Genomic DNA, 26,123 nt, shown 5'->3' with positions numbered 1-26,123 from the left:
TAAGGGATTTGGGTTTTATCTGCAGGCAAAGGGGTGCCAATGAAGAACTGTAAGCAGGCAGGTGTATGAGCAGATCTGTGTTTTTAAAAAAGAATACCTAGGTAACTGTGGAATGACTGATTGGAGGTGACTAGTAGGGATTGAGGAATGCAGCTGGGAAGCTTGTTGCTATATCCAGGTAAGACATGAGGAAGACCTGGACCAGAATATCAGGGATGAGAATGAGATGGTGCTAAGACATATTTTGATGTAAAATCAGCAGAACTTCAAAACAGTTGGACTAAGAGTGTGAGAGAGAGGGAAGAATCCAGCTGCTGTCTGGCTTTCTTGCTTGGGTGATAAAATTCAGCAGGATCTGAGGCTGGAGCAAAACACCGACAATACTAGGTTCAGGAGCTCGACTTTGGCCTTTCCTTCCTTAGTGGGGCTGTGAGCTCGGGCTCTCTAGCAGTGTGCAAACACCCAACCCGGGACACCCCAGGAGGGATTCCCATTAGGAATCTCAGCACGAGCAGAAACAGACCTCCCTGCTGAGAGCATTACCTGACGCCAGTCACTTGGAATTGTTCTACTGTCAGTGCTACCATTTCTAGTCCTCATCTAGAATTTTATCAGCTTGTGGTTGTAGGATTTGGTAGGACAGAAAAAGTAAAGGACACACAAAGAAACCTCAGCAACAGGAAAACTGCCAGTCAATTGCATGCTAATATACTCTTCTTTGAAACTGGAGACCCAGGTGGAGAAGCAGCTATTTGCAAGCCATTTCTCTGGGGAATGGGGAGGCAGAAGGTTGCTCATGCCCCTTCTCCTTTCAAATCTGCACATTTTATTCTGAGTGTGGCTGCAGGCATCCAGCGCAGTCAATCCCGGACCCCTAAGGCAGGTTGAAGTCCAGCTCTGGTGGAGGATATGGGCCTTGGCCTTAGAGATGAGCACCGTGTGTGTCTCCCTGAGAAATTCCCTAGCCTCTCTGAGCCTCAGGTTCCATATCTAAGGAAAAGAGAAAATTGCAACCTCACAAGGATTAAATTATGTTAAGCTCTTGAAAACCCCTGGGACATAACTGGCACTCAAAAGATCATTTAAAAAATTGAACTTTCCCACTGGGTAAGCCCAGAGAATCCCATCTCTAACTCCCCTCTCATGACGATTTAAAAACAGCAGCCCAGCAGAGTGGGGGCCTTTCCTCTGCATTCCTGAAATGGTGGGCTAGACAGGGCACTCAGGAACTTTGCTTTCAGGATCTGCAGCAAGTCCCCAAACTGCCTTACCTAGTCAGGGAATGAATAGAATCCGAAACAGTTATTCTGAGATGTAGATAGGCAACTTCAGGCTGTCCTACTGCTTATTAGATGTCTAGGGTATTAAGTACATCTGATCAGCCCAGAAATGTTTATTCCCTGTCTCACTCCCCAAAGAACTAGAAATTGCTTAAAAAGGGGAAATGGAAAATACAATAAAAAACATTAATAGACAAATATCTGGAAAGACCGAAAGACCACAACAAGCTGGGGGTCAGTTAGAATGCAGTCTGCACACTTGGCTTCACATTTCTTAAGGTGAACTTGGTTCTGAGCTTCCTGGTGGCTAAGGTGAAAATGAAAGATACACAATCTTAGAATAAGGTTCACATTTCCTATGTGGAAATATCATACTGACTCCTCAGGAATAACAACGCTTTCTTTGACTGGCAGTTAGATTTGAAAGAAATTTCTCATGTGGGTCTTCTTAAAGTTATCACTAAGGGACACAATAAGCAACCATTTCAAAGACATTCCTTTAGAATGCAGTAAAAGATATTACTGTGCTCTTTTTACAGTGTATGCCACATGTGGGCAAAGCATTGAAGTACATCTACAAGGAGAAAGGAACAGGGGTAGAAAAGGTAAAGGGCTATAACCCACAGCTTTCTGCTGGGCTGTCTTCAGCTAGTGATAGAACCAAGAACATCTTTCCAACAATCTTGTCATGAATGCAATCTCTCTCAAGCAAGCTGTTGATAAAAACTGGGTGAAGTTGAGATTATATTCTCTGCCAAGGACTTAGAGTGCAGGTTTATTGGTTGCTGATTAAGATCAGGATGATACAATTAGAGATGAGCAGAACAGAAACAGCAAATACCCATGCAGTCTTCTGTAAGAACATTAATTGTGTGGTGGCATTTTTCTCTCCAATAGCATTCAACAGACCTGGAGACAGAAACTGACCACACCAGTTCTGGTTCAATAATGTCCAACCAGTGGAATGATCACTAGATGTAGAACCTAGCTGACCTGGGTTTAGCCCCTGGCCCCATTGTCGGAGCCTTTGGCAGGGCAGTTCTCCTCTCTCACACACTTTTCTCATCTGATAAAACAGGGATGACACACAGACCAGGTTATGATGGGATCAAATGAGACCATGCATGTAAAAGGCACTTACATAAAGGCTCCCCCAAAATACTCAATAGCCCAAAATTGTGTCATAGGCCTAGCAAAGGAATAACTGCAGGAAATGTCTAAGATGGGTTCTATTTCATCCTGAATTTTTTTTTTTTCCTGGCAGGGAAAAATGTGATCTTAGGTAATAATTGCTCATTTTCTATTACATTGTTCCCTCTATCTTTCTCCCTCATGTAATACAAAGCAACAACAGCTTCTAATGTCCCCTTTCCCAGGAGCTGTCCTGTAGGCCATCTTCTCTTGCTATCTGTGTGTTTAACAAGCAGGACTTTGAGGGACTATAAAAGCACCCACCCCACCATCAATGCAGACAGAAATCAGGGCTGACCATAAAAGCAGAGGCTGCACAGGGGAGTCATTCATGAGTCACAGTGGCAAAAGCAGAAAGAATGTTGGGTCTCTGAAATGTAGTTTTAAGCCACTTGTATCTGAATATTACAGGATCAACAAAGTATATTGATATTTCTTGTTCCTATCCCTCAGGACCTCCCTTGTATCCATGAACTTACTCTGCTTCTACCCTAACCAGCTCTTAAAAACCCAGTGCAAATGCTCTACTCTCTGAAGGGCCTCCACCTACTCTCCATACAGTTTCCACCTCTAGTCTAGAGAGACTGGACTTTAGCCTTTTGGGGAGCAGAAACCAGGTCTTAATCACTCTGGACACCCAGCATAGAGCACAGCAGTTGTCCTTCATCCTTCTGGGATGTGTTGAAATGAGTACTGTTGAGGCTGTGAAGGAAATCTGGGTGTCCTTCCTCCTTAAAAGGGATCATCAGGTCCTGTGAGCAGTGACTGAAGCTCATATAGTAATTCCTTTCTACCATCCCTTATCCCTCCTCCTCCTTAGCAGGATGAACCAGTGGACAATGATGGGGCTGGAGTTTGGAGAGTAAGAGTTGAGCTGGGATGGGAGCCCTTGCCTGGAGGACAAGGCAGAGAGACCCCCAGGCAATGGAGCTTTACCTGATTGGGGCTGTGGAGTTCTCCAGCTTCCACCAGGCCTTGGGGGGGTTCAGGTAGCGGCACCACAGCTCCCAGTCAAAGCCCTGGGCGGCTAATGGGTACTCTTCTATCTCAAAATTGTCGTATTTGATGTTATCAAAGGACGGCGAGATGATCCGTTTCCGGTTCTCTTTTATGCGGGTGAGCACGGGTTCAGCCCTGAGCAGGAGGGAGGGAGAGAGGGGAAACTGTTTCCAAGGTGGACAACAACAGATCAGCAGATCCTAAGGTCCTCCCCCCGGCAGAAAGAGGAATGGGCACCCAGCTACGACCTCCAATGGAGAGGTGGACTCCTCGGGAAGGAGTCTCTGTTCAACTTCCCATCCCCCAGTGATGCTGGGTGGGTAAGAGCTCTGAGCACGCCTACATCACGTCCCGAGTTGAGCTGTGAAAATCTCATTCCAGCCAAGGGACTCCTCGTGTACCTGCTAGATTTCCCTCTCTTCATTAGCAAATATACACAGACTTTAAAAGGAGAAAAAAGAATAGAGGAGCAGATCTGAGGTTCCAGGAGAAGTTCTCAACTCGGACTTTGATTTTGCTGAAATTCTGTGTATCAGCCAGGTGGAAAAGACAGATCAGGATGGCAGAGATGCAAAGGTGAGAACAAGCCTAGTTCCACCAGTCGTGCCATGCTGCTTCTGTCCTTCCAAACTCAGGCTTGGAACGTCAGCTGTGCTGCCCCCACCCCACACGTCCTCCATCGCCCAGGGAGAGGCCAGGCGCTGGGCTTTCCCAGGGAGCCAGGAGGCCACTGCAGGCAGCAGGCCAGGAATGGGTTTGCAGACAGGAATGATAAGCTCCTCATTAATATTACATTGGCTGCATAATTGTTTATTCAAATCAGCTTGAAATAGTAAGTGTCCCTCTCCCCTCCTGGCCATAAATCCAAAGAAAATGTTTTTTAAATAGGCACAAATGGTAAACAGGGGCTTCAACTATAAAAAACGACTGTGTTGAAACCGTAATTTGGCCGTTACACAAAAGCATGCCAGAATCCAGCCCCTGCTGTGGGTGTGCCCTGCTGCATCCTGCTGCCCTCTTCCCCCTGCTCCAGGAAGGCAGAAGGGGCCACTGGGGAGCCTGGGAAGGCGAGCAGATCCCAGTGTCATCAGGCATTTTGGTGAAGAGGGGGCTAACTGACCTGCTGCAGCCTCTACAGGCATGCCCGCACCTCTGCCTTGCACACCCAGGCTCTGCAAAGCCACCCCCAGCGGCAGCACCAGGCCTCCCAGCCCTGCCGGGACGTCGGAGTCAGGGGCCTTCTTACTAGGCTGCGGCACTGAGGCCTTATCCATTCTCTTGCCCCAGCCACCAACAAGCAGCCCTGACCAAGAAAAGAAAGGTATTAGTTTCTCCAGCAGGGAGCATCTGAGATGCTGTGCACTCAGTGGCCTGGTCCCTCTGCTTTGCCCTTGGCCTTTACTGACTCCCCAGTCATATTTCCTAGAAGACCACACCAGCCAGGGTCACACCTGATGGCAAAGTACTATCTGTTGTGACCTGCTGACCTCTGCCCCCACCCTGAAGGGTCAGCCCCGTTGCCTAGGTCACACATTTGTTTCCAGAATTCTCTCCTTTCCCTCCAGCCCATGGAGATCCCAGCATGCTTTGCACCCATTTGAGCCAAGGTGCCTGGACCACATTGTAACTCACCCTCTTTCCCCAAAGCGGCAAACTGGGCACTTACCAACCCACATTGAACTCCACATGGGCATCAAAGAGTGCCACGACGGGGGCAGTGGCCACCCTCCAGCCGCTAACCCTGGAGCGGATGAGGCCTTCTTGCTTGCTGTGGCGTACAACCTTGATGAAGCCTGGCTTCTGTCCATTCACCTTATCCACGTACTCTGTCAGCTTGTCCTTCAGCTCCTCTGTTAGAGAGAACATGAATCCTTAGCGGGGGGGCAGAAGGGTAAAGGGGGCAATAAAAACATTCACCCTTTTAGGGTGAACTGGCTCCCAAGAGAGGATGGCAGGCACATTCCCCTCCCCAGGTCTTCCTTGATGTTTCCCACGATGGCCAGCATAGCTCAGCTTTGCAGGGAAAGGAACATGGTACTTATTGAGCTCCAGTGACATGCACAGGGTCACGTGGCTCCCACAGTGTGTGATAAGCTGTGGTAGGCAGGATAGCGCTCCCCAAGATACCCTCATCCGGATTCTTGGAACCAGCTGCTACCTTACATGGCAATGGGGTTCTGCAGACATAATTAAATTAAGAATTCTGAGATTATCCAAGGTGGGGCAAGGTAATCCCAAGGGTCCTTGTAAGAGAGAGGCTGGAGGGTCAGAGTCAGAGAAGGTAACGTGCCAATGGAAGCAGAGATTGTAGAGATGCGATTGCTGGTTTTGAGGATGTAAGGGGGCCACAAGCAAGGAAGGCGGGTGGCTTCTAGCATTTGGAAAAGGCAAGGAGAGCGATTCTCCCCGAAAGCCTCCAGAAGGAACCGCAGACCTGCTGATGTTGTGGTTTTAGGAATTCTGACCTCCAGAAGTATAAGATAATAAATTTGTGCTGTTTTAAGTTACTAGATTTGTAGTAATTTGTCACAGCAGTAGTAGCAAACAAATATAAAGTCCATGAAAAACTGGGGAGTCTGGAAGGGCTTAGCAACTTGTCCACTGCCTGTTGCTGGTGGGTGGCAGGGTCTGATTTCAGCCAGGGACTAATGACTTCCAGAACCACATTCTTCTCCTCGTCACACCCAGACTCTGGGGACAGACCCCCCTGGGCTGAGCCCCACCTTACCCGAGGGTCCTGGGTGCCTAGCCCGGCACCCCCACAGGCGAGCAGCCCAGAAGGTGTGAGGAGAGGGCGTGGAACAGCCTGCGCAGCACAGAACAGTAAAGAGGACAGCATCTGGAGGAGGAGTGCCAGCGTTTCAGTTCTGCCCTCCCCGTATTACCATTGTGTCCCTGAGCTCAGTACTAAAGCAGTTCTTGGTATCCTCTGAGAAAATACGGGCTAATAATCTTACCTTCAGGGTTGCAGTGGGGATTAAAAGGGATTAACATATGTGAAAAGTGCATAGCCCAGAGTAGACGTTCAAAGTAAGTTAGTTCCTTTCCCTCCCTCCCTCCCACCTCACTGCTTCCAGCCCAGGGGAGTTAGAGGGAAGGGGAGCTGATATGCCCAAGAAATGGGAGCCTGTGTCTCAGGCTGGCGAAGCACTCTCCTCAGACGCTCGGCTCCAGGACTGCCTTTTCCTGCTCTGCCGTCACTCAAGAGTAGAGGCTGGTGAGCAGCAGGGCCCCGGGGACCAGGCAGGACCCATGTGCATCACTGCTGGCACTGGAGCAGCGTGCTCTCTACAAATGTCCCACTTCAAATCGTCTGACACAGCACACTGGCCAAAGAAATGGGTGTGTGGGTAGGATTTGCCTGCAGGCTGCCTGCTGCCTACCTGCAGGAAGGTAAGAAACTCAACACTGAAGGGAGCAGGAGACCTGGGCTTTGATCCTGGCCCTGCTACGAACTTGCTCTGTGACCTTGGACAAATCCCTAAGAATCCAAGAGCTCAGACTTGGTTGGAAAGGATTTTAAGGCTCATCGTGAACCAATTCACCACCTAAGGTTCCAATCCCACCTGTCTCTCCTGGTGAGTGAATATCCAGTTCCTTGTTGGGTCACTTCAACCATTACATGTTTGGACTCCCACATGCCAGGGTCTCTCAACCTTTATTCATTAGGCCCAGATCTATTTTGGGGGCCACAGAGAACAGATGAAGCTCCTCTTCCACATGACAATACTTTAGATTGAAGTCCATCCTCAGGTTCTCATTGAGGATTTCTCCAGGTCAAACAGATTCAGTTCCTCCTTATATTTCCTCATATCTCATGGTTTTAAATTCTTCTATCAGGCTTAATGTGCCTCTAAATATGTTAGACTTTTTTCTAACCCTTCTAAATTATGTATTCAAAAATTGACCTCCTACTTCTGGAGTAAACTGGGCTATTCGGAAGAGGGGGACTGATCACCTCCCTTAATTTGGAATCTACGTCCCTATTAATATTGCCTGAGGTCGCATCAACTCTGCCTCCATTCGATGCAAACTGAGCTTACTGGCAACACACACCTACAGACTCTCTCACGTGGGGCTGATGCCAGGCTTCCTGCACCCCGTCTTTTTGTGGATGTGTGTGTGTGCGTGTGTATGCTTGCCCTGAGCCAGAGACTGGATCTTACATTTAGCCCTATTTAATTTCAGTCTTTCAAAAAGATTTACACTGTTTCTCCAGGTTGTCAAGCTGTTTTCCTCCCCTGGTGCTGGGATCCAACGTCTTTGTTATTATCTAGCCCTTCAAGCTTTTCAGGCTCTGCAAAAGTGATGAGTACATGGCCTTACTGTCACTCAGGTCAGTCTTTGAAGCTGCATGGCCAGCTGTGTCTCAAAGCTGGGGCCAGCGGGGCTGTCAGGTGCTCTCCTCGTCCCAGCCTGAAGGCTCGGCTGAGGAGCTGGCTGCTGCCGCCACACTGTCTTCCCTTCAGTCAATAAGAAAGTGACCTCTGTTGTGGGCCCTGGGAGAGCAGCGGCAATCCTCCAGGTGCAACGGCAAGAACCAGGAAGGAAGGAGGGCCCAACAGTGGGCTCTTGATACTAATGGCTACACTTTTGAGCCTATGCACCTGCAATAAGAACAAGGCCTAGAGTAGCATTGTGCCTGGGGGTTTCCTCCTGACAGCCTTCATGTTACTCAAATGTGGCCACTCTCACAGCCAAACTCAGCGTGTAGATGTGATGCATTCCCCCCAGCGTGGGACACGACACCCGGGGATGAGCCTCCCTGGCACCGAGGGATCACTACCACATACCAGCTGAAGAAGCAACTAGAAAATGACCTTGAATTAAAGATTCAATGTGGAACAGCAGAATATACCTATCTACATATAATAACATGACTTCGGGAAGTGGTTTGACCTAATGTAAGGGGGAAATGGAAAAGAGAAATGAGATTATAAGGCTGTGAGTCTCTAAAAAAGAGTCTGGAGGTTGTCAGAAGGAATACCCCTATGTACAACTGAACAGAGTCTAAGAGACAGATAAGGTAGATACAACCCCAGGTATTGGTTCTTTTGAGGGATAAAGAGACCCACGGGTTCTATGGTCATGGCAGAAGGGGTTCACTGCCATGACAGATGGCCCTTCTTTGGAGCTGGTGTTTCTGCGTGATGGAAATGGACTCAGAGGGGATCTCTTTTCACAAGACTTGCATGCTACTTTATTGGAATTGTAGTTGGTGCTGGGTTTAAGATATATGTAGGGGATTTGAATCTCTGGACTGATAATATGACACCCAGGCCCAGAGCCTCAACAGACTTCAGCTCCTACACTTTGACTTATTGGACTTACTCCACTCAGCTAACATGGAGTTGAAGAAGGTCAACCACCACAACATGGAGCCTAGAGTGTCTACAACTAGAAGCAGGAAGAGTGCATCCAGTACCCATATGGAATCTAAGCCCTCACTTGACATAGGTGTGCAATGGACACAACCAATCCAATGTCCACAGAGAAAATGTGGAATGGGTGTGGGAACGGTAGCCATGGGGGCTGCTGGGTGTGGGGAACGGGAGGAAGAGATGAGATGTGGAGGCGTTTTCGGGACGTGGAGTTGTCCTGGATAGTGCTTCACGGACAATTACGGGACACTGTAGATCCCCCCAGGGCCCACTGGATGGAACGTGAGAGAGTCTGGGCTATGATGTGGACCATTGACTATGGGGTGCAGTGATGCTCAGAGATGAACTTACCAGGTGCAATGGATGTATCACGATGATGGGAGAGAGTGTTGCTGTGGGGGGAGTGGGGGGCGGGGGCGGTGGGGTTGAATGGGACCTCATATTTTTTTTTAATGTAATTAAAAAATAATAATAATAATAAATAAATATTTAAAAAAAAAAATAAGAAAGTGACCTCATGATCTCCGATGGCCACAGCTGAGCGGGAGGCCCGGGGAGGCGGCCACCGCACAAATGCTCCGACGTGGGCCACAGAGCCCCATAACTCAACGTGCCCCAAACTTATAAGGTCTTTGAGCACAGGTGCCAGGAGGTGTCTTAAAACATTTACAGTTTCATCACTTCAAAGGTCATCCCTCATATATCCTTTTTGAAAATTTTAAACAGAGCTCATAAAGCCTGCTCGTTGGGCTTTTGATGGTGGCAGTTAAGGGGTAAGTGCACAGAACTTAGAGTGAGAGCTGGGCTTGGCTTGCCCAGGCAGTGATGCCTGCCCCTCCTCTCCCTCCCTGCTCAGGTATGAAGCAGCCCTGCCTACAGGGGCCACTGTTACTGAAGCACAGTGGGGGTGGGACTGTGGGTGAAATGGCCCCCAAGGACTCCCACCTCCCAGAATTCACAGCCTTGTGTTGCCCTCACACACTGGGACTGGGCTAGCCTGTGACAGCAGACTACAGCAGGAGGGATGCTGGGCAAACTCCTGGCCCAGGGCTGGGATGCCCTGAGCTGCTTTCATTCTCTTTGCTGCCCTGAGATGCCAGCCCCCTTAAGGAGGAGCAGTCCTGGCAGTCCCCAGTAGTTCAGAACACCTCTGAGGCCCCAGGCGTGTGAGTGAGGCCAGCTTGGATCCTCCAGCCTCAGGGAGTCACCAGCTGACAGCAAATGCAATCGGCAAATGGAGCCCACTTGACACCAGGTAGAGCAGAGGCAAGCCGCCCAGCTCTTCCAGGCCATAGTGCAGAACCGCGAGCCAAGGAACGGTTGTCGTTTTTAGCCGCTGACGCCTGGGGTGGTTTGTTACACAGGGTCTGTTGTGCCGGTGTGGTATGGGGGCTAAAATAAGCTTGCTATCTCCTCATGAACAGGAAATGAAGTCAGCCAGCCAGCTTAGAAACACGGCAGCAAAAGAAGAAAAGGCTTTCTACCTTGTAGGTGCTGTTCGCCCCTTTGAACATGGCCCACTGGGCGGACTGTGGGAGAGTGTGGGCTATGGTGTGGATCATTGACCATGAGGTGCAGCGGTGCTCAGAGATGTATTCACCAAGTGCAATGAATGCCTCATGATGATGGAGGAGATTGTTGTTACGGGGGGAGGAGTGGGGTGAGGGGGGTGGGGGTATATGGGGACCTCATATTTTTTTAATGTAATATTAAAAAAATAAATAAAGACAAAAAAAAAGTTACATTAAAAAAAAGTCAACGAGAATAAAGGCTTATGATGGACCAGGTAGGGAAAAATTCTGTCCTGAGCCAGCTGCATCCCAAATATGTACTACTGATAAAAAGAGGATATTCTCTCAGTCCCAGGCAAACAACTGCTGTTAAAAAAAAAAGTGCTAAGACACCCTTGGATAACACTGGCTTAGTCTTTGCAGAGTACATTTACCTAATTAGGTTTTCATATTACCCTTCAACTTTTGCCAATAGCCAGAGCAAGAAAGAATTATCTCAAAAGGAATTCTGTATTTGCTAGAGGTCTGTTGTCCAAGATATTGCCTGCTGTATTGTAATACATTGTTCCACATGATAAATAACTTTCCTAATTTAGCTCCAAAAATATTTCAAGAATAGCTCGTGTCTTTCCTTATACCTAAACACCAGCATGCAACCCTTTTGGCCAAGGTAATAAAAATCATGTAGTTTTTTTTACCAAGGCTGCCAGGAAGCTCAGAGCCAAATATAATGACTAATCACAGGGGTTCTATCAGCATTTTTGCTTCTCTCCCTTTGCCACAGTTTTGATTTCAAGTTCTAACCTAAAACTTTCATTTTTTTTTTAACGTTATTCCCATGTAAGCTTTAATTATTTTTTTGAAATATTTATGAATAACTTCTAATGAAATGTCTTGGTAGTGTGGGGCAGGAGTATAATTTTGGAAGAATGGGAGAAGCTATACTGTGTGTGCTTTAGTGTGTTGGGGGAAAAGGAGGTAGGGGGCCTGCTTTAGGATCAATGGCAGAGCTGTTGATGGCCAGTGTTGACAGAGAAATGCAATTTGCACCCTGCATGGATCCCAGTGTCCTCCTACTTGTGTTACTCCTCCAGCCGCTTCCTGCTGTCCACAAATCCTGGCCCTGCTGACCTCTGAATGTCCTCTGTGAGTCAGCACTCCCAGTAGTCATGTTGACGAAACACGGTTTGCCTCGTAGGAGGTCACAGGCCACTCTGCACCATCCCATCTGGATGCTGACCCTGAGAGCCAGCTTAGTGGGAGCAGCTTTCTCCATCTTATGTCTTCAGGCGTAGAGGCTAAGTAAAAGTGGGGAGTCTATCAATGTGGTCCAATAGAGCCCCTGTTCCCCTCCCAAAATATGCTCCTTGTCCTGCTCCCATGAACAGTGGTTAGCTCCCCGGTTACCCCAAAAGAAACCAAATGCAAGAAGAGAGGTCTGGCACTGTCTAGTGTTGGTCTGATTTCAACATCAGTGGGACACTCTGATCTCACACATAAAGGAAATTAAAGATCAGCAAATAATGCCCCATGGTGCTTTGTTCTTCTGAAGCAGCTACACAGGCATCCTTGCAAAATGCCCTGCCCAGTTTTGCTATGGAGAAGGGAAGTCCAGCTCCTCTTCTTTCTCTTCATGCTCAAATGATTATTTCCCATGTCTGCTCCAGGTTTGGCGGCAGTAGGAGGGAAGGCAGAGGCCACCCATTCATTCATTTATTCATTCATCAAATACTGAGCACTGTGTACCCGGTATTCAGCTAGCTGCTATGGCTATAGCTGTGAAAAAGACATCCTTACAGTGTTTTCATTCTGCTGAATGTTTGAAAGGCACATGGTGTGTTCCATTGAGAGAGAAAGATCTTTTCAAAAGCATCTCAGAAACAGATTCCATGCCCTAGACCCTGAAGCCTCTGAAATGACATGCCTGCTGGTTGGGGAAGCAGTGCCTGGTGGAGCTGGTGGGAAGACAGATGGGGGAGGAGTAAAGCTGGAAGATCTACGTTCTGTTACTTTCCTATTGTTCAGTGGCTCTCAACTAGGGGTGGTTTCACCCCCAGGACCCTAGGGGACATCTGGCAATGTCTGGAGATGTTTTTTCATGACTGGGGGTAGAGGTAGGTGATGCTATGGGACAGGGCTGGTGCCACACATTTTGCAATGCACAGAGCAGCCCCACGACAAAGGCTTATCCAAGTCCAAATGGTCCGCAGTGCTGAGTCTGGGAAAGTGGCATAGCGCTTAACTAATGGATGGAGCCCCATTCCTGGGAATCTGAACATGTACCCTTATGGAGTTTACAAACTGGCAGTCCCATGGCGCATCTGTTCAGAGACATATTTTCTTTGCCCTGCAAGATACTGCCATTTGGTGAGAATTTGCTGGACGCTGAGTTGGAGCTGCCCCATTTAGAAGGGCACTGTAACAAACCTGTTGGCAGGGCTGGCCTCATGGAGGTACAATCTGTGTAGTCACACGTGGCCCCACTTTAGAAGGGCCTGCACTTGGTTTAATGTGCTTCTGTTGTTAACTTGAAATTTGTAATAATTTCTGACCAAGGGGCCCAGCCATTTCATTTTGCACTTGCTCACATCTCCTTGGTGCTTCCCTCCCCATTCTCACTGCTGGCCCCCTCCTCTCCGCCCTGAGGGCGTTCTCTGACAAGGGAGTGTGCTCACCCTGCCCCTGGGATCAGTCGTTAGCCCCATGAGTCAATGTCCCCAGAAGTCCTCAATTGCACCCCTCAGGTGGGACAACTCTGAGGCAAATTTGCACAGGCTCCCGCTGGTCTCCAGCAGGTCTCCAGTAGGTCCATTCTTGCCTTGCCCTTGAAAGCATTTGACTTTTTAACCCTTGACTTCTACGTATGATGTGTGTGTATGATGACTGAAGTTCAAAATGTTGACCCTACTTCCCTCTACCCCCCACATTTCTGCATTAACTGGCTAATGGTTAAGAAAGGAAATAATAATAATGATGTACTAGGCATTCTTCTAAACACTTTGCATAGATTAATTCATTTACTCCTTTTAAGGACCCTATGATGTAACTACTATTGTTATCATTCCATTTTGAAGATCAGGAAACTACGGCACAAGGTAGCCCGAGTAAAAAGTGGTGGAGTTGGGATTTCAATCCAATCTGGTTGTCCCCCAAGTCCACACTTGTTTCCACTACACTATATACGGCCCTCCTGGAAAAAAAAAAAAAAAGCTGGGTGCTGGCCTGCATAAGACTAAACTCGTTAAAAACACAGGTCAAGGGAGCGGGTATAGCTCAGTGGCTGAGCGCCTGCTTCCCATGTATGAGGTCCCAAGTTCGATCCCCCAAACAACAACAACAACAACAAAATTCAGGTGCTAGGGCACCTCCGCATGGAGAGCCTGATTTAGTAGATTAGGGTGGGCCCAGACAATCTGGATGTTATACATGGTCTCCCGGAGAATCTGACAGGAAGCCAAGCTCTGGTTACAGCTAACATAAGCAAAGAAGAGCAGCTCTGCAGCAGGTTGGGAAAGGGCACCTCCTTGGGAATGTGTGTGGTCTCAACCCGTAACAGGCAGCCTCGGGGACTCTGTCTGAAAAAGCCCCCCCCCCCCACTACTGTGCCCAGATAGTTTTCCTCTTCATTTTCCCAAACTCCAGTGGCTACATTGCGCTGCCCTTGGTTGCAGGCTCTTCGCTTCCCAACTAATTTTCCATTCCCTGCCTGGCCATCTTTGGGTCTGAAGCTTTGGACTGTGCCCTGTCATTTCCCAGCTGCCCTCACGCACAGCACTACATTTTGTCCCATCAGCCCAGCCCCACAGTTTCAGGCAAGCCCTGTTCACCAGCCTGGCTCAACTCTGTCCCAGAAGTCCAGTGAGGATTAGAGCATGCCCACCCCCCCCTCCCTCCAGCTGCCTGGGACGGGAGCGAGAACACCCACCACTGACAAGTGCTAATAATTGCTAGTTTCCAATGGTGCTAATTTAAAGATTAAAAGCACAGCACATTTCTGTTTATTCTTTCCAGTGAACTTCCTCAGATCAGGAGATTAAACTGGCTTTTCTCTAAAGCCATTTAGGGCCACTGAAACGCAAACACCAAATCAAGGCACTTGCAAAGAGAGATTATTCATTAGGATGCAATGATGGTCAAACCAAGCCGATCATCAACATCACCTGGGAAATAAAAAATTAAATAAAGAAATACATTGCCCCTTCACCCCGATGAAGACTTTAGGTGGGGGCTGTGGCCTGAGGCAGGCCGCCCATGAGCCAGGCTGGGACAGCTGGGCTCTCGGCAGCACAGATGGCCAGGAGTCCCAGGGCAACTCTTGTGCGCATTCCTCTCCCTTAAGATCACTCCAGACAAGCTTGCAAATCCTGGGCAGTTTACAAATGCCTTTCTCGAGGTTCATTCTTCTGTTAGCTACACTTAACAGCTGCACTCCTGTCCAGCTCGTTTAATAGCTGCATTTCTTCAAAGTCAATTGATACTAAGGTAGATCTGGAATGGCCGTAAATGGTTCCTCTAACTCAGAAGCCTGATACAGCTATTTATGGAAAGGACTCGAGAGAAGGGTCCACCCAGGAGACCCACAGGCAGTACGTCAATCATGATCACGAGGTCCAGGCACACAATGACGCCACCTTCCTGGGACACTCTAAGCATTAATTCAACCTTGGCTAGCCATAGAGAATCCCAGAATTATCACTACTGGGCCCAGCAGTCTGCCCTGTGGTGTCATAGTAGGACATTTAGTGGCCACCAAAACACATAAGGAATATGCTCTCCTTACATAGTGGGGTCTCCGGAGGCAGGCCCTCGACACCCACGGATGCCCTCCAATCTGTTACAAAATAACTTGTATTCCCCAAGTTCTTGTAGCCTGCAACCAACTAATAGGACTGGTTTCTGAAGATGAGTGTGGCAGATGATGTGGAAAGGTTCCCCTGGCCAGTAGGGATGTGCTGGGCTCTAACTGATGTTTAACCCTTGCGCAGCCTCTCTCTCTCTCTCAAAACAAAAACAAGTCCTGCGTTGTGCAGCATTTGCCAACTTCTGAAGTGTAAATACTCCCACCATAGCTGATTTCAAGCTACTAACCTGACACCACTACTTCAGAGTTGGGAGAGGATACACACAGTGGCTCATGGCCTGAGTCAGCCCCAGCACGTGGGCTGGGCTGCGCAGGGCTGGGAGGCCGCGATTCGGTGGGCACTCCTCTCCCCCCACTTACTATATAATAGGCACCATGCTCAGCACTTTACAAAGACCCATCCCAGCCTTTATTCATTCATTCAACAGTTATAGATTAAACACATAAGAAGTGCCAAACACTATTCAAGATGCTTGTCCTATTGAAACCTCAGTCCCACCCTGTAAATAATAAGTATAGCTAATATCTGTTTATGCAAATAATGATAAGTATAGCTAATATCACGTGTGCTTACCATGTGCCAGGTACTATTCTAAACATGCTTCGTACATTACTCATTCAATTCTCTCAATAGCCATAAAACCACCGGAGGTACATAGTATTACTATCCCCATTCATAGATGAGGAAATTGAAGCCCAGTATCACAGAGCTGGGTGATCTCAAGCAACCTGGGTCCAGAGTCCAGGTTCTTAACTACTACATATTACCTCCAAATGAGAAAAGGGACAAAAATTGAGGATCAGAGACTTCAAAGAACATAACTCAAAACCACAAAGAATATAAGGATTAGGCAGGGACTCAAATTCAGGGCTGCCTGACTGTCGGCATCACAATGTTCCACTCTGCCCCATCTCCCCAAGGTGCCACCCGTCTCAGGCCACAACAGCATTCACTGGTCACTGATTCGTTTAAGGAAGAAAATGCCCTCTTTTTGCAAGTATGTATCCTTAGAACCCAAGTAGAAGAATTAGATAGCCAAACCCAGCTTCTTTCGGGTGCTGGAGGGTTGATGGAATAATCACACATGATCTAATTTCTCTGGGATGAAAATTCCTGGGGAAGCAAGACCACGAAATGAGGGAGAGGACCAAAATATGGGCGAGAGTTTCCTGGACTAATTCTTACTCACTTTTGGGATTTACAATACAATCATGGCTGGGAGATGGGGCCGAGGGCACAATGGCTGCCTGAATAAATCTGAGTGTTCACCCATGGGCCTGCCTGGGCTACAAGTCCATGTCTGCACACCCTCCAGCTCCAGGCAGGGGCTTCTGAGTAGTAACACCCTCTTTGCTCTGGACACCCCAGCCTTGCCCAAGGTCACAGAGCTGGTAACCAGCAGAGCCAGGAAGAGGATCCAGCTCTTCTTCCTGCAGGCCCAGAGCGTGACGGCGCTCCATTCATCTACCATGTGTAATTCAACAAAGGAAAATGAGAATAATGGACTAATAGAAATCACTTGTCTTCAGTGACTAAATAATGACCTTGGAAAAGGGCCATCTCACCTTTGCACTCCCCGGGGCTTTGAAAGAAGAAAATGCCTATAAAGTCAAGGTAGGCAGTGCCCAAATGCTGTGATAATACTTAAAAGGCATAAAATACACCGGCCACTGTGATGGCTTTCAGCAGGAACCACAGAACTTATTAAAAATGCCACAATGGATGGTAAATGTCAGCCACAGCCAGATATGAGAAGACGCTGCTCCAGTCCCCGCTCCCCCAGCCCCTCTGCCAGCTCAGAGTACTGAGTAGTGTCCTCCCCTCATTAAAGTAACCTAGAACTCATAGACTTGGGAAATACTGGGCATAAAGCACTCACAGCAGGTTAAATGCAAGCTGAGAACAAGCCATGCTGGTGCCCACTAGGCAAAGGTGATTCTAGAGGGCGAGGCCTGGGCCCTCCAACCCCCTATGTGCCAGACACCCAGGAAAGTCAGTTGCTGTTGCCAGGTAAGCCAGAGGCCAGCTGGAATTTGAGGCTGAATTCTCCTTTTGTACAGGTGGAGAGTTTAGAGGGCTACCCAGTTTAGGAAAGCGATGGTCCTAAAATCTAATGCCCAAGAGTCCAGAAGTCTATGATATTAAGATCCCTTAGAATTTGTGATTCTTGGATACTGACTCTGATCCTAAGATCCCGGGTCTAAGTTTCTATAAAAGGCAGAGAAAAAGACCTTCTCTTTGCCGTTGCTGGTGGCCTGAAGCTCCAATGGTCCTGGCCCTGGCCTCCTTCTCAGCCTTGTCTGCAAGAGTCTCTGCTGAAGTCACATTCCCAAACACCCAAGCTCACTCGTGCCACAGTGCCTTTGCACTAACTGCTCTCTTTGCCTGGAAAATGCTTCTCACCTCCTCCCAATCCAACTCAGATGCCTGATTCTTTAGGAAGCCTTCCCTCACCAGCAGCTTTCCCTCTGGGAGAAGGGCTCTCGGTTGGGGTGGAGAGGGAACAGTGTCCTAGAAACACTGGCATGCTCCAGGCAACTATTAAGGACCAACCTCGGACCCTCAGGCCCAGTCAGCCCAGGGAAGAGCTAAGGCTCCTGCGGCTTCCTCAGCTCTGTACTTCTGCCTTAGGAGCACATCACTGTTGCTCTGTCTGTGTGACTGGCAGCCTCAGCCCGGCCGATTCATGACTCAGGAGACCTGGCTGGGGTTCACAGACATATTTACACCCCTGGTGATCATCACATTGGGAGGCTGATGCCCCTTTCCTCAGCTCGCAGGCTGCTGTAGGGCCATCTCTTCTTTTTTCAAGAAGAGAAGGATCTCATAAAAGGGTGGGTGACAAGGCAGAACCAAGTTGCTCTGTTCTTGCCCTGGGGATTTTCTTTCTTTATTGAAAGATACCAAATACAGCAGAAAGAGCAGGTCTTGGGGAGAAAGACTTCAATTTGATTCCCAGCTGTGTGACTTTGGGCACATTGTGTAACCTCTCTTGAGACTCAGTTTCTTCATCCGTGAGTAATGGATAACAGTCCTACTAGATAAGTACTGCCAGTAACCCATCTTACAGAGGAGAGAAATAGTCCAAGTTCAAAGCAGCAAGTGGAAAGCCAGCCTTCTGAGCTCTGCAGGTTGGCCCCAGAGTCCACATGCTTAACACATTCTCTAGCTGTGCTGTGGTCCTGGCAGCATGGGCATTAAATAAGCATCTCTCCAGACTCGGAGTTAGGCACTTAAACAAATTTTAGCCATACTGTGAGATCTGAAGCAGATGACCTTTTAAAAAGGGGAAATCAATGCCATTTAGTTTTTCTCTCACAGCAGCCCAGTGAAGCAGGGACCGTTATGCTCTTGGGCCCATTTTACGAATGAGCAAAATGAGGATGGGAAGAGAAGACTTGCGTATTGACATACCAATTCCCATCAGTCACTGCTGAGAGCTGCTCCTGGGACATGTTAATACCTAGCACACCAGGCACATTGGGGTACAGCAGAGCAACCTTCCGTGGAAAGTCCTCAGGCAGAGATGCAAATCAGGGCTATTGGAAGTCAGCTGAGCACACTTAAGTGGTCAAACCAAAAATGACAGTCCTGCTCTGGGCACTCTGCCTCGCAGGTGGCAGGGTCACCATCGGTGTTTGTTTTAATAAATACGGAGTGAAAAGATGAATGAACAAATGAATCATGTGTCAGAGCAATGCTTTCTAATGATCAAGATTTAAACTTCCTCCAGAAGGACTTTGGTACTATTTTGCTTAAGGTCCCTCTGCTTGTGGGTCAGAACCCCTGGTGCTGATTTACTGAATGTTCCCTGGACTGTGAGCTCCTTGGGAAGGGAGATGGGATTTTACTTTCTTGAATACAGAGAGTCCAGCTAAAGTCTAGTGTTTAATGGAGGTTTGCTGAGTGGCTGATACATGAAACAGATATCTTCACATGAACAAGATTTGGAGGATCTCTCTGGAAAATACTTCCTTCCCCCAAAAAAGCCAATGGCCTCACTGCTAAGACTCACAACTACCTAAGAGTTAAAAAGTCAGTCTTTAACAGGGAACTACTTTCTGAGGTTTTCAGCACTTGGCACACTGTGGACACTTGGGTTCACTAGGTTTGCATCACACATTGTCCCATTCGATCCTTATGGAGCCTCACAAGTTAATGAGCATCATGGACATTTTTAATATAAGGATACTGAGGCTCGGCAACATTAAGATCCCTTCCTAAGGTCATAGAGCTAATAAATGGCAAAGCCCATCTCAATCCCAGGTGTTCATGAGGCAGCTCAGAAGACAGAATTTGCCATCTCTCCTCCTAAAGGTCACAGGTGACATTTCTTAGAAACTCTCCTTGCGCAACCTCTCTCCCCTCATCAGAGGTCCCTGAAATACCAGAAATTGTACAATTGTTTTCCTAGAGCATCCCTCTTACTGCACATGGGGCTTTCCACTCACATCTGCTCTTTTCTTGGGATCAGCTATGGCAGCGCATCCCTGTCCTCACCAGGGTGTCCAGAGGCATTTTAGAGCTAACATTTATTGGGTATTTTACATATGCACCAGGCACTGTCCTAGGCATTTCAAATGACATGCCTCATTAAATTCTCACCCCAGGCTACATCAAGAAAGAACTATTAAACTACACAATCTCTACTTTATAGCTGAGAAAACAGACACAACTTGCCCAAGAGCACATTGCTCACAGCGAAGCCTTGATTCAAATCACGTCTCACTCTAAGTCTGGAGCCAAGATCTAATTCTCTAGCACATGGACCTATCATGGGGTGAGGTAGACAAGGTGACCGCTGGCTCAAGGCAGAGGTATCATGCTGGTTGCACATTCATGCAGACAACAAATAGAGATCGTCTCTCTGTGCCAGCTACTGCTCTAGGTTGTGGGGTTGCCTCAGAGAACAAAAAAAGGGCCCTGCCCTCAAGAAGCTTATAGACCTGTGAGGGAGCTGAGCAATAAACAGATAAATAAGTGGACCCACTCTATGATGTCAGGCAGTGAGTTTGTACTATGCAGAGAAATAAAGCATGGTGAGGAGTAGAGTGTTGGGAGATGGGCCCTGGACATGGCAGTCTCTGGGCAGGATTAATGTCAACTCAGGGGACAGCGATATCATCTCCCCGATATGGAGAAGCCCAACAGTCTTTGGGGGACTGGAGGCACAGACTTGGACCTCACGGGAGACCTAGTAAGGGGTAAGCTGTGTGGTCTGACCTAACCAAGAGGACTAAGGCTCAGGGAAAAGTCCCAGAAATGAAGTGTACATAAGGGACTGCAGGAAACACCCAGACAAACAGAGCAGGTGGCCCAGCTGGAAGCCAGGGCAGACCCCCAGGCTTCCCTCCCAGGCCCTCTCGCTGTTGGCTGAAAAGTCAAGCAGGGCTGAGCCCGGGGATGCCGTGCAGCTGAGCAGGCATGGGGCTGGGGTAGGGGATGGGCCGGCGCTGGCCCCCAAGCAATGCCTTTTCCATCAACACTCAAGTTCTGATGGGCAGGGAAGAGGCTTTAGTTGAGGAAGATGGTTAAATACTAGCTTGGGTCCCGTGTGGGCCGTTGCCCACACTCCTGGGTCAGAGCAGTCCGATAAAGCTCACCGTGGCCTTAGGTCTGGTTAGGCCTGCACTGTACCCCAAATACAGGCAAAAACAATCAACTGCTGGGAGCACTAGCTTATAATTTAATCTTTTACTGTTTAAAGCTGATGCCTAAAGAGATGCCCCTGCCGGCATCTTGACATGGACTGCTATCTTAGGCCTGTTCCTGGGCTCCATCCCATGCCATGTGGGCTTCCTTGCCCACCCTGAACACACTCTTCTCTTCCTTTAAAGCCATCAAAGACTTTAGAGCCATCTCGGCCCAGGACCCAGAGATGTCACCACAGTGCTGATGCAGACTGCAAGGCCAGGTGCATCAACCTACGGCCCGGGTGACACCAGGATGGGCGGGTGAATTACCTTGCCTAAGGAGCTGCCCTCCAACATCTGCAACCTTTGCAGCTAGCAGACTGCCAGCGCATTTTTGCCAGGCCTTTCAGAGCCACTGACTTTTCTCCAGACCCCTCTCTTTCAGCAATATACATCATCATATCCCTCTAGTAAGATTTACTTCAGAAGACCCAAGAAATATTACTTCCCTGATAGTCATGCCCCCAAATGCTGAAAATATTGCTCTTTCTCGCTTCCCATGCCCTTTGTGTCCCTTTCACTCAGGTGTTCGGCTGGCAGATATTTGCTAAACCCTCAGCATGTGGCGGGCCCTGTGCTAAGAGCTGGGGATGTGGAGGCAAGTCAGAGATCCCCCTTCAAGAAGCTCACAGTTCAGTGGGAGGAAATAATTAAAGGGATAATTTTAGTGCATGGAAATATGTTCTAAAATCAGTTGCAACAAGGTACTGTGAAAATATAGCAGAGAATAGGCAACCTCTGCAGGGGGTCCGGGCAAGCTGTACAGCACGATTGACATTTGAGTTTGTCTCCATGGATGAGGGAAGGCGAAGGAGCCTGAAAAAGGCTTCCCAGGGAGATGAGCCTAGCACACACAAAGGCTGGGACACATGAAGGCACCTGTTGTGTTTGGGAATGGAAAGTAGCAGTGACGGCTGAGTGTGGGTTATAGCCAAGGGCGGAGTGTAGACTAAACGAGGGCAGAAAAAGATGGATGTGTGAGTGGCAGACAGATTGTGAAGGGCCTTGAAATCTGGGCCAAAAAGAATATTAGGCAGTGGTAAGAAAATTTCATTTGGAGTCCTCCCACCTAAAGGTCCCTGAGAGATGTCAGGAAAGAACTTTTATCAATTTAGAAATTAAAACATCTACCGCTGCAGCAAAAGCAACTGCCCACTGCACAAATCCAAGGTGGGAAGAGTTTTGCTTTTGCTTTTTCCCCCCACAACAATACAGATCACGGGTTCCTCACTCAGCGCCAAGCCCCAATCAGGCTTATGGGGGGTCTCCAACAAGGGCCGAGAGCCTCCAGGACACGGCGAGACGTGCTTAGAGATGGCACACGGCAGCCCTCCCTGGCTGCCTCCTGGCTTTGCCTAGTACCAGGCTGGGTTCCTCACTCCCAGAGAACATCCAGGATTAAAGCTGCCAGCCCTGACACTCTCACCACAGACCACCCCAAGTGGCATCTTACGCAGTCCCCAGTCCCCTGGAGAGAACTCAGTACACAGCCTCAGGCTCCACTGTCAGCCGGCGTTGGGATCTGGCTTCAAAACCTGGGCTTCTTGTCATCTCTCCCAGATCACTCATTCTCTCATTCAGAAAAAAGTGGGGAGGACACGGCCAGACATCCACCCTCGGATGAGATTCAGCCCCCACAACCCCGTCCTGGTGAGGTCCCCACAGTCAGAACTTTGGGTATGGATGGAGTTTGCCTGTTTCTGCTACTGCTTTGATGATGCTAGCCCAAGAGAGCTACAGAAAATGTAAGCAACTGACACAGAGGAGACGGCCCTCAAGGAGGCAGACAGAAGGGATGGAGAGAAAGAGCGCAAACTGCTTGAGAACCTACTGTGTGGCAGGGTCTGTGCTAGGTGCTTCGCTTGCATTACCTCATTTAATTTTCACTAAAATCCTGCTCGATGGGGAGACAGACACCCATGAGGAAGGTGATCAGGCAACTGCAGGAAGTTTATGGAGATTTGGGGCTTCATAGCCGATGCAAGAGCCAGCTGGGTGTGTGGCAAATGCTATACTTTAGGGCAAGGCGAATGAATGCAAAACACAACTTTCTACAGAAAGGAGGGAATAATATAAACGAAAGGAAGGAAGGAAGTAGGGAGGGAGAGAAGACGGCAGGAAGGACAGCAGGGAGTACAAACTGATGTGAAGAAAGGAAACCACACTCTGACTGAGGATGTTGTAGTGAAGGACCATGACAGGGAGGAGACAGAATGCTGGGACCCCAAGAGGGGAAAGCTAGACCTTCTGAGGTAAACCACGTTGTCCATAAGCACCACGCAAATGCCAGGCCAACTAAAAAGGGGCACAACACGGCAGCTACTGCTTACTGCTGTGGGGGACAGAGCCAGGAGGGAGGGGCGCCATGTTCCTGGGTTTGGCTAGCCTTACCTCACCATGACCACCTCTCTCTCTTCTCAGTCTCAATGGGGCTGAACAACCCCACATAGAAACAGAGGAATATCTCTGAAGTCTGGGCAGGAAACTGAGGGACTTGGATAGTGGGGTACCACCATTGTTTTCTTTTCCCCCACTGACTTTGAAAGAGCCAAGATCTTGAGGACATGTCTGGGTCTGTAAATGATGCTAACAAGGCAGAGTTTGGCTTTCTTGATTCTGGAAAGGCAGTATTTCATGAGGCGAGGGAGAGGGGGTTTGCTTAGAGACTCAGTGACGCCATCGAGGAAGAGGATGAGAGAAGAGCATGAAACTAGTTACTATGGAGAGCAGCGGGAATGAGGTAGAATGAATTCAAGTGTGGGAGGTACCGGTGAGTCAGTTGAGAAAACAATTGAGATGGGAGCTGAAAACAAAAATTCTCTCCTCAGAGACTGACATAGCAACACCGACAGCCTGGGGTAAGAAGCAAAGAGAACGCGGGTGGGAAAACCAGGCCTGAGGATGACCTTAGGGCTACCACCGAGATGTGCACACAGGGCAGGTCCCTGCCTGGGAGAACAATGCTGCTGGTGGGGGGGCGGTTAGGTCCTGCCTGCATCACCCGATTCCAGGGTAGAAGTGTTTGCTGAGGCCCGAAGAGGAGGACAGAAGTGAGAGCCCTGGATCTCTGATCTGCCCTGGGCTCTCTGACCAGAAGTGGAAAGAGGTAGCTTGGGTTTCTGACCCAGATGGCAGGATTGGGAGGGAAGCAAATTACCAAGGGCCTCAGCTGCCCCGAAGTCAAAGGTGTTATTCCCTTCAAAGCAGAGCCTTTGACCACTTGTCAAGCAAACAATTTCCTCTCTCAGAGGCTAGAGGGAATGATGTCATGGTTCTTCACCTCTTGCATCTTGTAGATCTCTGAGAATCTAAGGAAATCTAGGGATCCTTTCCTCCCCAAAATTGCACATACCTCCCCCAACACCAAATACACACATACACACACACACACGTATATTTTTGCCTATTTCAGTAAGGTTAGGAAATCCCACAAAGATCATCCATGGTTCTTTCAGGACTCCGGGACTCTGATTAAAACCCTATTCTGGGCTTATAAACTCCTATCAGCCAGGAAGAAGTGGAGTGTTGGGCACCTTGGGGCAATGTCTACATTTTCTCATGGTGCGTGTTAGAGAGAGAGGAGGAGTCCAGGTATGTATAAGGCCTGGCTTTTAGTAGAAAGATTTCAAGGAGCAGATGGGAAAGAGAGCTCTGATTTCATGGATTATTGGCTTTGGAAGGAGGACCTCAGAACTGTTATTTTGCTTGTGTAACTAGAGGTGATCCAAAGCAGGAAGAAAAGGGGAAGAAATCCAGAAAAATTAGAGCCTGGGGAACTCTTGAGGGAGCTCATATTTTTAAAAGGCCATGTACAGAAAATAGGAAGGAGATTAAGAATTGCAAATAATTCTAAGCAGTTGACTGGGAACTGTAAAAAAAGAGTCAAGACAAGGGGCCTCTGATTGGGCCAATGGTATATTGTATGAGATGCCTGAGAGAAAGCACAGCTCCTCAGATTCCATTCTGCAGCTTGTTTCTATGCCCATGGGAATAGTGCTCAATTGGAAGGGAAGAGGAAGGAAATTAACATTTATTAAATAACAGCTATGTTCCCACTCTAAAGTGCTCTACACATTATAGGCCTTATTTAATCTTCAAAACAACCCTGAGAGGAGCCATTGGTATTTGCATTTTATAGATGAGAAAACTGAGAGGTTACACCATGTGTCCAAGATTGCATACTGAATAAGCAGTGGAAGCTGGATTCAAACTTGGATATGTCCTTCTCCAAGTATGTCCTTCTATGCCACACCACCCTCTCTCCATAAATCTTAGCACTCACGGGGATGGACCCAGGCATTACTACCTTCTGCTAGCAGTGCCTCAGCTCACCGGGCAGTTGTTTGAAGGGGGGGAAGGAGATAAATAATCACCATGGGAAACACTGACTGTGTGCCAGTAAGCCCTTTCTAAGCACTTTCCACAAACTGTCTATCATTTACTCCTCACCACGAGCTTATGAGGGAAAAAACTTTTATTCTCCCTACTTTAAAGATGAGAAAACCAAAGTGCCACCCAATTTCAGCTGGTTGTTGCTACATCTTTTTCAAGAGACGCCAGAAGTCAGCACAACTCACCAGCTTATAAACGGCAGAACCAGGATTTGAACCCAGGCAGGTGGGCTTCAGCCCTGGACATTTAACTGCTCTACTGAAAATGAGCATGAAGAAGGCACCGACCACTCCCAGGGAACTCCCAGATGACCACAACTCAGGGCACTGAGCCACACTGAAAGTTATATCACTGAGCTGCTGCGGAGAAGGGAGAGGCTGGAAAACCGGAGGGAGGTATGGGGTTTCAACTCAAGGAAAGGGGAAAGGATGATTCTCACTACAGACAAAGGAATGCAGTATCAAGCATAGGCAAGTTTTCTTTTTTATTAGAGGAAAAAAGAATGTTCCAGGCACATGAAACCAGCATGTGCAAATATCGTGAAAATGGAAGGGGTACAGGGCTTAAGAGGGGATGAAGGAAGCCACTGCAGCCAGGGCAGAGGGTACCAGGTTGGGGAGGCCCAAGATGGAGCATGAGAGGGTGAAGTTGGTGGTGGGTAAACCATAAAGGGCCATTTAAATTATGTTAAAAATGTTTGGTTTTATCCAAAGAGCAAGGAGCAAGATTTAAAAGTGGTGGATTTTGAGGACCTGCATCACAAAATGGTGATTCCTAGGACCCAGCACGGATTTTTATCAGAACAAGATGATGC

At 48.3% G+C, this 26,123-nt stretch overlaps 1 protein-coding gene across 2 annotated transcripts in view; it reads right to left on the bottom strand.

Moving 5' to 3' along the window:
* GALNT18 (polypeptide N-acetylgalactosaminyltransferase 18) overlaps positions 1–26,123 on the bottom strand; it is a 344,314-nt gene that overhangs the window by 93,497 nt on the left and 224,694 nt on the right. For both annotated transcript variants that reach the window (XM_058305729.1, XM_058305730.2), the window contains exons 4-5: positions 5,137–5,320; positions 3,408–3,605 (exon numbers count right to left, since the gene is read on the bottom strand). In XM_058305729.1, the coding sequence (XP_058161712.1) occupies positions 3,408–3,605; positions 5,137–5,320 (382 nt within the window). The remainder of the gene's footprint in view (positions 1–3,407; positions 3,606–5,136; positions 5,321–26,123) is intronic.

The sequence above is a fragment of the Dasypus novemcinctus genome, chromosome 10 (assembly GCF_030445035.2).
Source record: "Dasypus novemcinctus isolate mDasNov1 chromosome 10, mDasNov1.1.hap2, whole genome shotgun sequence".
In the NCBI taxonomy this organism is placed as follows: domain Eukaryota; kingdom Metazoa; phylum Chordata; class Mammalia; order Cingulata; family Dasypodidae; genus Dasypus; species Dasypus novemcinctus.
The sequence above is the reverse complement of the archived record's forward strand: the minus strand, read 5'-3'. Positions and strand labels throughout refer to the sequence as shown.